Source organism: Artibeus jamaicensis, unplaced genomic scaffold (genome assembly GCF_021234435.1).
Source record: "Artibeus jamaicensis isolate MK-2021 breed Jamaican fruit bat unplaced genomic scaffold, CSHL_Jam_final contig_456, whole genome shotgun sequence".
In the NCBI taxonomy this organism is placed as follows: Eukaryota; Metazoa; Chordata; class Mammalia; order Chiroptera; family Phyllostomidae; genus Artibeus; species Artibeus jamaicensis.
In genome coordinates, this window is record NW_026521839.1 from 7,725,148 (window position 1) to 7,737,205 (window position 12,058).

The window sequence follows — 12,058 nt, forward strand, 5'->3', positions numbered from 1 at the left end:
TAATTGGAAATTAATAGAGTATTTTCAGTTAGCTGAGTCTTGTTGGTACACTCTAGTTGGCAAATAATATTGGAGACACAAAAGTACACTTTACCTTTGAACTTCCCCTGGTACCAAGGTGTGTTTGTATTTGTCTTCCTACCAGTACAGATTTCCTGGACACTGGCTCATATGTTTCAAATGGGATTTGGTATTCTGCTACTTCAGCTACTGAGTTGAGGGCGTCCAGGCCCCACTTACTGTTCAGGTCCACATACCACTTCCACACAAAGGTTTGTTATCCCTAGATTTATTCTGTGCCTACAGTTTGAAAATGATGTTTGAGCCCCCACTTTGTGCTAGATGCTATACTTGGCACTAGAGCCTCTGTAGTAAATAAGACGCAGTCTGAACCTTCAAGTAGCTCATGACATGAGAATCAGACACACATGTAAATAGGCCTTTATGGTTCTACATGGTAGGTATACATGAGTACTGTGAGTGCAGTGACTAGGGAGTCATAACAGCCCTGGGGGATCAGAGGAGTTGGTTAAGAAACATTTATATTTAGTCCTGAAGGACACAGGATTTTGCAGCTTATTGACATTACTATAATCTCTGTGTAATTAGAATTGTGTTTTTATACTCTCATTGGATAATTAATACAACATAGGTATGAAAACACTCAGACATTCAGTAAGTAGCTACTGCCTAGTTTGTGTTTTAAGAAATAACTTTTAAGCCCTGGCTGGTGTGGCTCAGTGGATTGAATGCCAGCCTGTGAATCAAAGGGTCACGGGTTTGCTTCCTAGTCAGGGCACATGCCTAGGTCGTGGGCTGAGTCCCCAGTTGGGGATGCATGAAAGGCAACCACACACTGATGCTTCTTTCCCTCTCTTTCTTGCTCCCTTCTCCTCTCTCTGAAAGTAAACAAATAAAATCGTTTAAAAAAGAAAAAACTTTTAAATCTATATATGTTAAATTCTTTTTCCTTGCCTAGTCCTATCTTAAATATTCTAGGGAAGGGTGAAGGGTTGATATAGAAGGAATGAAAGATGTAGGTCAGGGTCTCTGAAAATTCACAGTCTAGTTGAGAAGCCCAGATTTCTTTATCGAAAATAGGGAATAGCAGGAAACAGATGTAAGATGCATGTTTTCCTGTCACCAGCATCCCACATCCTTTCACTTCTCCTTCAGGGGAACCACCATCCCAGTTTCAACAAAGAGTTTGATTTGGGCACAGGACCAGGGAAAAGAGACCTGCTTTGCTTTTTTTAGCCCACTGGAAATATTCATCATCTTCTTTCTCCAGTTTATTGAATGAGCACATATATTGCATAGGTGATTTCAGGGAGGATTCTAGGATTTCCTGGTCATATCAGTCTTCAAATACTTTCTCTTGCCTTCTCATCTAGTGTATTTCCTCTTCTCTTCCCAGTATATTCTCACTTATGGATATAAAGATAAATTGATTCTAGGATACATAAAAAATGTCTCCTAGACATTAACTCTGCCTTCACATATTCTCAACTTTCCTTTAGGCACCTTTCAACCTAACCAGAAGGAAGACCTTGAAACCAAGGCATTGAATTATCTCCCTGGAGTATTGTAAACTGTAATTTAATGCCTCAACTAGATTGTAAACTCTTTAAGGCTATGTCTTATGTTTTTTTTTTCTATAGCTAATACAGTGCTAAAAATTTAGTATATTTTTTCTCAATTTCTTTATTCCACAGAAAACAAAACTTACAGGAAGAGACATTGACTGTTTTCATTGGGCTGATGAACTATACTGTGCGTGCTCAGCAGAAAGTGGGGAGGGAGCACCTCCTTGGAGCTGAAGCTTCATGCATTTGATCTGTCAAGTGATATACACCTTTTTCAGAACATCACATTTCCATGCACATTTAAAATGAGCTGTACACATTTAAGCCGCACTTATGTACTCATTTTGCATCATTTCTGTTGCTGATTTTTTGTGTTAGAAATTATTGGGCATTACTCTTCAGAAATCTTTAGAAATAGGCAGAAAGAAACCTTAAGCAACTTACTGCCAGAATGTTTTTAGCATTTTCTCATTCAGCTCTGGATCACCGAACAGACACATTCAGAAGAGTTACTTCACTAATTTTTGAGGTCATAAATTGACCCACTAATAGTTGTCCTTTCTGGAAACTTTTAAAGAGATGAGTTACTACTCGCAATTCAAAATGATTTGAGGTGGGGGGGGCAGATTTTTGGAGTGCTGACTAGAGAGACTGTATTTTTAGAGCTATTTGGCAAACGTCATAAAGTTCCAATCTCAGAGGGCGTCCTAGAAAGGAGAGTGCAGGCTCACGTGACAACAGGAGTGGCAGGTGAGAAAATGAGGTCTCCATGATTTCTTTTGAGAAATCAGCTGACAGTCCTATGGGCACTCCTTTGTAGGTAACTGTCTCCTTTTCTCTTGCTGCTTTTAAGATTCTTTCCTTATCTTGAATCTTAGCTAATGTAATTATGAAGTCCCTTGGTGTGTTCCTCCTTGGGTCCAACTTTTTTGGGACTCTCTGAGCTTCCTGGACTTCCCGGAAGTCTATTTCCTTTGCCAGACTTGGGAAGGGGCTGGAAAGAAGTATTCCAAGTCATGAAAGACAAGGACCTACATCCAAGATTATTCTATCCAGCAAAGCTTTCATTTAGAATGGAAGGACAGATAAAGTGCTTCCCAGATAAGGTCAAGTTAAAAGAGTTCATCATCACCAAGCCCTTATTATATGAGATGTTAAAGGGATTTACCTAAAAAAAAAGAAGACAAAAAATATGAACAGTAAAATGACAACAAATTCACAGTTATTAACAACACCTAAAACAAAAACAAAAACAAAGCAAACAATTAGAATAGGAACAGAATCACAAAAATGGAGAACCCATGGAGGGTTATCAGCAGGGGAGTGGGCGGGGAGAGAGGTGAAAAGGTACAGAAAATAAGTAGCATAAATGGTAGGTAGAAGATAGATGGGGTGGTTAAGAATAGCATAGGAAATGTAGAAACCAAAGAACTTATATGTATGACCCATGGACGTGAACTAAAGTGGGGAAATGGGGCAGGAGGGGGTGTGCAGGGCAGGGGGGAATAAAGGGAGAAATGGGACAACTGTAACAGCATAATCAATAAAATATATTTAAATAAATAAAAAAGATGAGGTCTCAATTCTTTTACCAAGTGGCTCAACAGTAGACCATATTGGTGTGAACAAGCCACAAATACTGCAAAAAATGAAAAATAAGATTGACTTTCCTGAAATCTTTCCTTTTTTCTTCTCAAAAGTGAGTTTTACCTTCACTGGGCCCTCACCACATTTGGTTTATATTTCCATTATATCTTCTCAAATAACTACTTACTGACCTGTGCTTTACTACCTGTCAGAAGGTAAGTCCCTGAAGGACAAAGATCTTCATTAAAAAGTAGATTTAACTGACTACTTTTCTTTGAGGTGAAAATAAATACAAGAGAGATTTTATTAGTGACCTTTGTTTCACTAACCTTCAAGAAAAGTGTAGAAGAAAAGATAAAACAGTTTTATAGGAGAAAGGAATAGTTCTTATCATGGAGCCAGGAAGAAGCATAACGTTTAATCATAAACTGGAGATCTCTTCTGAATATTCAGGGTAGAGACCAGGGTTAGAGGAGCCTGGTTATATGTGTGGGGGCGACAGGAGGGGATGGTATCACAGTTTCATGAAAGCCCTTTCCTGCTTTCAGTGGCTTGGTCAGAATCATTTTAGTAATGGAAACTAGGATCAATGTACCTTTATCAAGGAGGTAAAATATTACGTTAGTCTTAATTGTAGCACTAATCACTACCTGTGAGATAGAAAATATTTCAAGGGAGAGTTGATTGCTTTCTGGCCTAATTGACCACAGTCTTATACCTTTAAGATTTTAAGCTGACACCATTTGAAGTTGTTTTTTATTTTTATTTTTTTTAGAGAGTGAGGGGAAGGGAAGAAGAAAGAGAGGGAGAGAAATATCAATGCAAGAGAGAAACATTGATTGGTTGTCTTTTGTACGCACCCTGACTGGGGACTGAACCCACAATCTAAATATGTGCTCTAACCAATAATTGAATCTGCAAACTTTTGGTTTGCAAGATGACACCCAACCAGTTGAACCACTCTGGCCAGGGCTAAAGTTGGTTTTTAGATAGGAGTTTTTATTTGCAGCCAATTGGGTGAGACTTACATTTTACTGCATTTTGGAGTCTTATGGTGCTTATATTGTTAATTTTTCCTGAAATGGTATAACGGAGAGAACAGAAATCCTGAAGAGAAGGAAAGACAGAGAGAAGTAGGGAGGAAGGAAGAGAGGGAAGCAAAAAGAGAGGGAAAGGAAAGAGAGGTAGGGATAATCTTTTAGGGTGGGAAACGTGAAGGCTAATGTGCAGGAAAAACAATGGAAAAGTCACAGGTATGCAGAGAAACATTACTTTTTATTCAAAAGAAAGAAAATAACAGTTACATTTTAAACATACAAGTAAGCTGCAGCTCACAAGTAATAGTATAATGGATATTTATCAAAAGAGGTAAAGCTGTCCTGGCCAGTGTAGCTCAGTGGATTGAGCATGGGCCTGTGAAGCAAAGGGTCGCCAGTTCGATTCTCAGTCAGGGCACATGCTTGGGTTGCAGGCCCGGTCCCTAGTGGGGGACACATGAGAGGCAACCACACATTGATGTTTCTCTCCCACTCTTTCTCCTTCCCTTCCCCTCTCTCTAAACATAAATAAATAAAATATTTTTTAAAAAGGTAAAGCTGGTCATGATTTAGTGGAAGTCACTGAGCTAATGGCTATATGAACCGTTGCTTAGTACCCTTTTTGAAAACAGTCTAGCTGATTTTCCTGTATAAGTTACAGTGTGGGAGGGACTATTGATAAGGGATTAAGTTACTTATAAGGGATTTAAAAAAATGTTTGTGGTAAGATTTATGAGAGGTTTTAAAAATCTGGAGCTAATTATAAAAGTTTACTGGTGATGCCCCTCTGGCCTACCGATAGAATCATGATGACCTCTGCTTAAGGGTTAAAAGCCATTCTGAAATGAAGGTTCTGTCTACATTTACAATTAATAAATTAGTTAATATGATTTTTAGTTTAATTGGAGATAAGAGTTTGTTACCTGTTCTGGCGATGCTAGAAAGCACATTGTTAGTGAAGAAAATGTGCTTTTACCATAAACTAGGGAATCTGAGTTAGGCATTGGAATTAATTATAATTATAATACTTAGTTAAAATATTAAGTTAGAACCATTCCTTTAACTTCCAATTCAAACTTATTTTGTTAGCTAATTAATAAATTATAAAGGGTGCTTTATGAGTTTGCTAAGTGAATAGTTACAAGGTTGAAAGTTATACTTTCCACATCTGCAAGTGAAATTGCTTCAACACAAGGAGGTATCATTACTAGTGACTTTTGTGGATATTCCACTGAATGATAGAACTGGGGAACTTTGTTCCCCAGCCATCAGTGCTGCTTAACCTCTCTTGCTTTCTCACTCCCGTTGTTTGCTATAAATGATGACAACTAAGTTGTTTGAGTTATTCTTCTAAGACAGAAGGGGTGGGGTGTGTGTGTGTGTGTGTGTGTGTGTATGTGTGTGTGTGTGTGTGTGTGTGTGTGTTAGAGAGAGATAACACAGACAGGTTTGGCCTAAAGCAAAGCTGGGTAGTATAAAGTTGCTCTTTTTTTTTTTTGGTTTCTTGCTTCTTCTTTATGAATCTTGCTCTATCTCGCAGCCATTACCTCTCAATCTCCCATTCAAGAAAGGCTTTTGTACAGTATTAAATGTTACCAATTTTCATATACCTGTTGATGTAGGAGCCAATCTTAATGACCCCTTGGACTCATCTGTGTGCATAGTGGAGATGGCAATATTTTCATATCTTTCCCGAGGTGTAAAGCACCAGCAGTGGTGAATATATACCACCAGATCTTTCTGAAAATTTTTGTTGAGAAAACCATAAAAGAGAGGGTTTATACATGTAGAAACCATAGCAATCAAATGGCAAACTACAAATACCAGATCATGCTGACAGCTCATCAGCACCTCATGGTACCAGTCAAAGATGACATTGAAGATGTTCAAGGGCAACCAGCAGGCCCCAAAGGTCACCACAATGGAGATCAATATTGTATTGATCCTCTTGTTCTCACTGAGCCGGCTCTCATTTTCTCTCTTCCTTTCCACCTTTCCATTTCTTCTACGGAGGCAAATGACAATCTTCAGGTAGCAGATGAGAATGAAGCTCAGAGGGACACAGTACTGGAGCATAAACAGGGAGGTGGTGAAGAGGAGTTGGTTCATTTTGGAGGGCCAGCTCTCTATACAGGCTACCCGGTGGGTGTAGAGGTCAGTAGGGAGAGAGAGGTTGTGGAAAGGCTCCTCAGTTAGGTGGTAGGACAGGAAGAAGGGAATAGACAACATAAGGGAAAATAGCCAAATTAATGTGATACCCCAGTAGGCGTGAGTTATATTGGGCTTCCAGCCACGAGGGTTCACAATCAGCTGATATCTTTCAACAGCAATCAACACAAGTGAGAATATGGACACAGAAATGAAGACGCTCTGAACATAGGAGGTGAGTTTGCACATGGTATCCCCAAATATCCAGTGGTCCATCAGAGTGTAGATGACAGTAAAAGGGATGCACATGACACATACCAAGACGTCAGAGAGAGAGAGATTGGCAATCAGTATGTTGGTGACATTCTGAGCTTCTCTGTGCTTCTTAAAGATGACGGTGATGAGTAAGAGGTTCCCGAAAAGGCCCATGATGAAGACCACAGAGTAGGCTGTGAGCAGTAGGAACAAGGCTAGAGAAGAAGGTCGACAGGACTCAAAGTAGAAATATGCAGAGTTGTTGCTCTTCACACTGGTTTTATTAGCTGCTGGATGGTTTAAGGGAAATTCCATTTTGTCAGGGTTATGAGAAAGCTTTTGTAAGCTAACTTGTATGGGTGAATATTTTAACCACCAGTTCTTGGGAAGTACTTTGCTTTCAGGCTTCCAAGGAGTAATTTGTAAGATTTAATCTTCTTTGATCTTTGTGCTTGATGGAAATGCATGAGTGACTTGAATATGCTCTTGAAATTCTAAAAAATTAAACATAATGCAGAATATTAATGTAAATTCTTAACAATCTGGACAATTCTATAGGTGGAAATTGTCCCTGAGAGGACATAGGGAGATATCCAGAGGGTCTTTCTATATCCTTGTCCTCTCATCTCAGAGGGCCTTTTTTCATTCCACCAGCATAGTCTTTAAAGCTAACGAGTAAGGAAATGTGACAGTGTTCTGTTAACTGTATAAGGCAGCCCAAATATACATGTCCATCCCTGTCCCCTTCTGTCCTGTGTGTGTGTGCTGTGGAGGCCAGAAGTAATTTGTCTGGAAGCTGAGTTCCATTTAGAGCATCACAATTTGGTGTCTGTATGGCTTTGGCATAAATCCATTAGCCTTTCTGCTCAGTTTTCTTGTCTGCAAAATGGGGATAAAAAATATCTGTTTGCACTGTTGTAAGGATTAAACAAGATCATGCAACTAAATTTGTCCCACTGCCCCAACGCAGAGCACATAACAGGTGTTCAGTGTATGTGTGCTGAATAGAATCTGTTAGCTCCCCTGCCCAAATCCAGTCTATAGCCTTTACTCTGAGGTGGGGGCTAGAATCACAGCTCATGCCTGGTATGGAGTAACGATGACTGCTCCTCTTGGTAGTTTTCCCATTCTTTGGAGCTGAAGCCATACTCTGCACAAGCTGTCTCTAGGTATACTGCTTGGATTCTGGAGATGAAGGCAAAGGGTAAGCCTGGTGAGCTGTTACTTGGAATTAACTTTATTTAGAAAGTACTCTCCAATTCTCCCTCCCTCTGAGCCCCTTCTTCTGATTTCCCAAGGAAAGGGGGGCCCTATGGCTCAGCATGGCTTAGAGTTGTTGTATTCAGTGGAATTATTCATACCAGGGTGTACAACAGCCATGGTAATGACCCTGCCGTTCTAAGTGCTGAGATTTCTGGCCCAAAAAGGACGTATTGAAAGAGGGCAAAGGGAAAAGAATACCCCTCGACTTGCTTTATTCTCTAGGAATCTGAGGAAAACATAACATTGATAAAGGAAGCTGAGCAATAGGAATGAAAGAGAACGAAATTTATTTGCTGTTTGAAATTACCTTGGATTGCTCTTACATTCTCTCTGAGTTCAAAAGCTTAGCAGATTCTCATTGGAAAGAAATCACCTTAAGAATACCTGCTATGGCTGTCCCTCATTTTAACAATAGAGACCACAATGAGGAACACCATAAAAATACCAGAGATGAATAGAAACTGTTGATAAAGACAGTATGTCTTATAAAGAAAGACCCAAGGAACTGATCTTTGGCTTACATGTGATACAGTGATAAGTAGAAATAGCAAAATTTAAAAACAGTGGTTTTGGGAATGAGGGTTTAGGGCTTGGATGATTCAGGGGTTCAACAGACCTAGAGTTTATAGCTATTGGTTGAAGGGGAATGTCAAGACAGATTTAAGCTCTTTATGACAGCCAGTGGACTAGAACTATAAATGAGAAATGGAAAGATTTGGTTGTTTACTAGAGACCTTCTACCAAGCAAGCTTCACTCAGAGGAAGGAAGGGATGAAAGGGAGGCAATAACTACTGGTTGGTAGGCCGGAATGAGCACTAGACTTCCCGACAGTCCTGCTGCTGGTTTGATTTTGGGCAAGTCAGTCCCCTTCTCTGGGCCTCAGATTCTTCATCTTTCAAATGAAATTTTTAAAATGGCCTTCCTATTTTACACCTTGGTATAAGGCCAGTGAAATAATATATTTAAAACATCTGATAAACTATTAAATAATGTGCAAAATAATGTGCTTATTAGTGTTACTGTCCTTGTTGAGGCCTCCAGAGAGCTATGAGTGCTTTTATGTCCGCTGCACTATTTATTTCTCCAACATTGAGGTTGCAGGAAAGGTGGGATTGTTTTTTATCTGTTTCATAGATAGAAACCAAAGTACAGAAAGGTCCAAGAGCTTAGCTAAGGCCCAAAAAAAGCAGCAAAGTCTCGTGCTTTTTTTTTTCCTTCCCAGCCTAACACTGTCTACAAAAAAGAAATGCTTTCTGTGAATCCTGCCCAGACAGGGTTGAATAACAGTTTTCTTTTTACAGATGTGGAAATTCATACACTTTTGCAGAGTTCCTAGCAGAGTGGTAATAGAGATGGGAATAAACATGGGGAACCTTTGTGTTGCTCATTCTTGTTGATCTGGGTTGTCTGGACTGAGTGAATGGGAATCCCTCACAGCAGGTCTCCAACTTCATAGACACCCCTTTACTGTCTTGTGTTGATTAGTAGCAAAGTACAAATTATCTTCCCACTCTGTAAGTTCCTATACAGGCTCAAAGCTCAGAAAAATCGGAAGAAGGTCTGAGGGGCCTCATCTGGGAGGGAGTCAAAGGAGGGTGCTGCAGTTCCATCGTCCAGTGCCCTCTATACAGGATAGAGAAGCTTCACAGGAAAATCCCGTATGTTGGATTTGAAATGGCAATATGGGATTTATACTTTACATAAAAGGTAACTATTAAGTGAAAATATTAAATACTGCCTGTCTGGAAGCAAAATAACGCTAAGCCTTGATTCATAAAAAAAAAATCCTTGGGATACATTTCTATTCTAGGAAAGTTCATGTTTGGCTTGTTTAGTTGGAAATGACCAGGAATATGAGATATCCCTTTACCAAGTGATATTTTAGCCAAAAATAAGTTTAGCAAAAGGTAGAAGTTGGTAGTCTTCCACCTTCAACTTTGCTGTGTCTGCTTCATGAGGCAGATGCCTTGAGCTGGGTCTATTTATGCTTTTAATGTAAAAGTACAGTATTACGTCACACATTTTAGTAGTTTTGTGTTTAAAAGTTTCAAGATGAACAAAATAAGAGAATTACCCTTTCAAAGTCTCTATATGCATATTTATTTTTGTATCTTAATGTCTTTTTGTTAGTGTGTATCTTTTTCTGTGTCTCTATTCAAGAACTCTTTTTTTGTGGGGGTGGGTAGGGTAAGGAGTAGTTCATATGTGCCTGTCCTTTGGTTTCTCTGTTTTCTTTTCCTCTCATTGTATTCCTTTCTACCTATCTGTCTCATTCTCTTCTGCTTTCCTTTTTCCTTTAATTGTCTGCAATCCAGAAAAAGGAAAAGCATATTTTAGATGATCTCTTATATTTCATTTGGTGCTATGGTTTTTTGACCTGGAAGAGACTCTACAGGTGTTTTAATCCACTGCTCTCATTTGACAGATGTGGCTTTGCAGTTCATTACTGTCAGAACAGGACCAGAGCCCAAGTCTCCTGGCTTTCTGAGTTCCATGCTCTTTCTACTACTTTTGCTGCCTCCTGTTTTATATTTCTTACTCTTAATATTAAGAGCAGGTGAGTAGAACATTTTCTAATTCTTTGATATTAAAAAATTCTTTATGTAACTTCAGGGAGTCTGTGGCTTTGTGCAAGTGAAATTTTGCCCACTCCACTCTCCAGACCTGTGTGTGAGGGTCCCAAAGTTGGGCAGGACCACACTGCAAGTATCCCCTCAATAGAACTCTCTCCCTTTCCTCAAACCTCTAGGAACACCGATTCTATGGCTATGTTGATACAAATAACATCTCACAGTTGTTTAGGGCTTAATGATTTTTAAAATACTAACTTATTCCTTAATTCACTTAATAATTTAAGTGCTGACAAGGTGAGCTGTCGTACTTGATTTCTACAGCAGTCCTGTACTTTGGGTAGGAATGATACTTTAATTATGTCTAGAGTACAGAACTAAGTCACTGGCAACTGAGACCTAGTGACTTTCTCATAGTTGTATAATTAGTAGCAGAGTCAGGAATAAGACTTGTACTTTCTAAACATATGCCAAGCAATATTTCTAGTTTATCTGATCATTGCATTAAAAAAATCAAATCAGTCTTTTGTCCTCCACAAAAACAAATAGAACTAGAATCTCTGTAAAGATACTTCTTAGAACTTTGCCTAAGAACAAAGTACTATATTAAGTAACCATAAGAAGCATCAAGAAACAAATGCCTTCTCTCTTACAGCCTTATGAAAAGCATTGTGCTTGCTTCAGCAGCACAAGCACTAAAACTGGAACGATACGGAGATTAGCGTGGCCCCTGTGCCAGGATGACATGCAAGTACGTGAAGTGTTCTGTATTTTTTAAAGACGAAAAAAAGTGATTGGCCTGGTTATTCTACATCATGCAAACTCCTTATCCTATTCAACTCTTCACCCATTCCAAAAAATACAATTTTATGTTTATCTATTGCAGAAGTATATGCTACACACTTAAGATCTAGGGATAACATTTGACTCATCTGTTCTTTTACTACATGTACTTTGATTTTCTCTGCTGGAGATGGTTTATCCAGTTTTCCCTTCAATTTGACAATTGTTTGAGTCCATATAAAGTGTTAGCAAAAAATGTACATATTTCATCTTGTGAAGTCTAATAGTTACTTTTAAAATCAAGCCAACACAGATTGTCTGAATTGGCTTTCATTTTCTGTGAAGGCTAATGACTGAGCTTGTTATTATAGGGATGCTGAGGATTTTAATTCTTTAAAGTAACAATATACTAAATGTGTCAAGAAAAGAGAGCTAAACTTTGCCAATGAATATAAGTATGCCAGGTGTTTAAGTTTATTTACAAACAGATAAATAGAAAGTAATTAAAACCCCATGGTGCCCATACCAGCATTTGGTGATTTCTTTTGATAATTTTCTTATAATGGCTCATTATAAAGCTGAGGAGTTGTTTTTCAGGTCATATAAGCAAGAAGACACAGGTCACATACGCAAGTATGATTAGGCCTGAAAGCACGGCAGTTCTTGTTATGATTAATGGTCTGAAAATACAACAGTTCTAATGTTTAGTGATCTTCACATGTTTTAAAATGGGAATATTTTAACATGAAATAAACATTTGAAAAATGTTTATTTTGTTAGCAGTAAACAAAATCTTACATTAGCAAGATTTTCTTTAGCATTGTAGAG

The 12,058-nt window shown here is 38.7% G+C and overlaps 1 protein-coding gene, 1 long non-coding RNA gene and 1 other non-coding gene across 3 annotated transcripts in view; 2 read left to right on the plus strand and 1 right to left on the minus strand.

Annotated features, from left to right (window-relative positions):
• The window catches only part of LOC128627612 (uncharacterized), a 79,570-nt gene extending 69,155 nt beyond the window's left edge, over positions 1–10,415 (plus strand). Inside the window, exon 4 of the long non-coding RNA XR_008391856.1 lies at positions 10,303–10,415. This is a non-coding gene — a long non-coding RNA (uncharacterized LOC128627612). The remainder of the gene's footprint in view (positions 1–10,302) is intronic.
• LOC119062500 (neuropeptide Y receptor type 6-like) lies at positions 5,813–6,983 on the minus strand. Its single transcript, XM_037163488.2, has one exon. The coding sequence runs from the start codon at positions 6,926–6,928 to the stop codon at positions 5,813–5,815; it is 1,116 nt and encodes a 371-aa protein (XP_037019383.2). The 5' UTR covers positions 6,929–6,983.
• Positions 10,416–11,118: 703 nt separating the features above from the next.
• LOC119062504 (U6 spliceosomal RNA) lies at positions 11,119–11,222 on the plus strand. The gene has a single exon (XR_005084988.1). It is a non-coding gene; the product is annotated as a U6 spliceosomal RNA (small nuclear RNA).
• Positions 11,223–12,058: the final 836 nt, after the last annotated feature.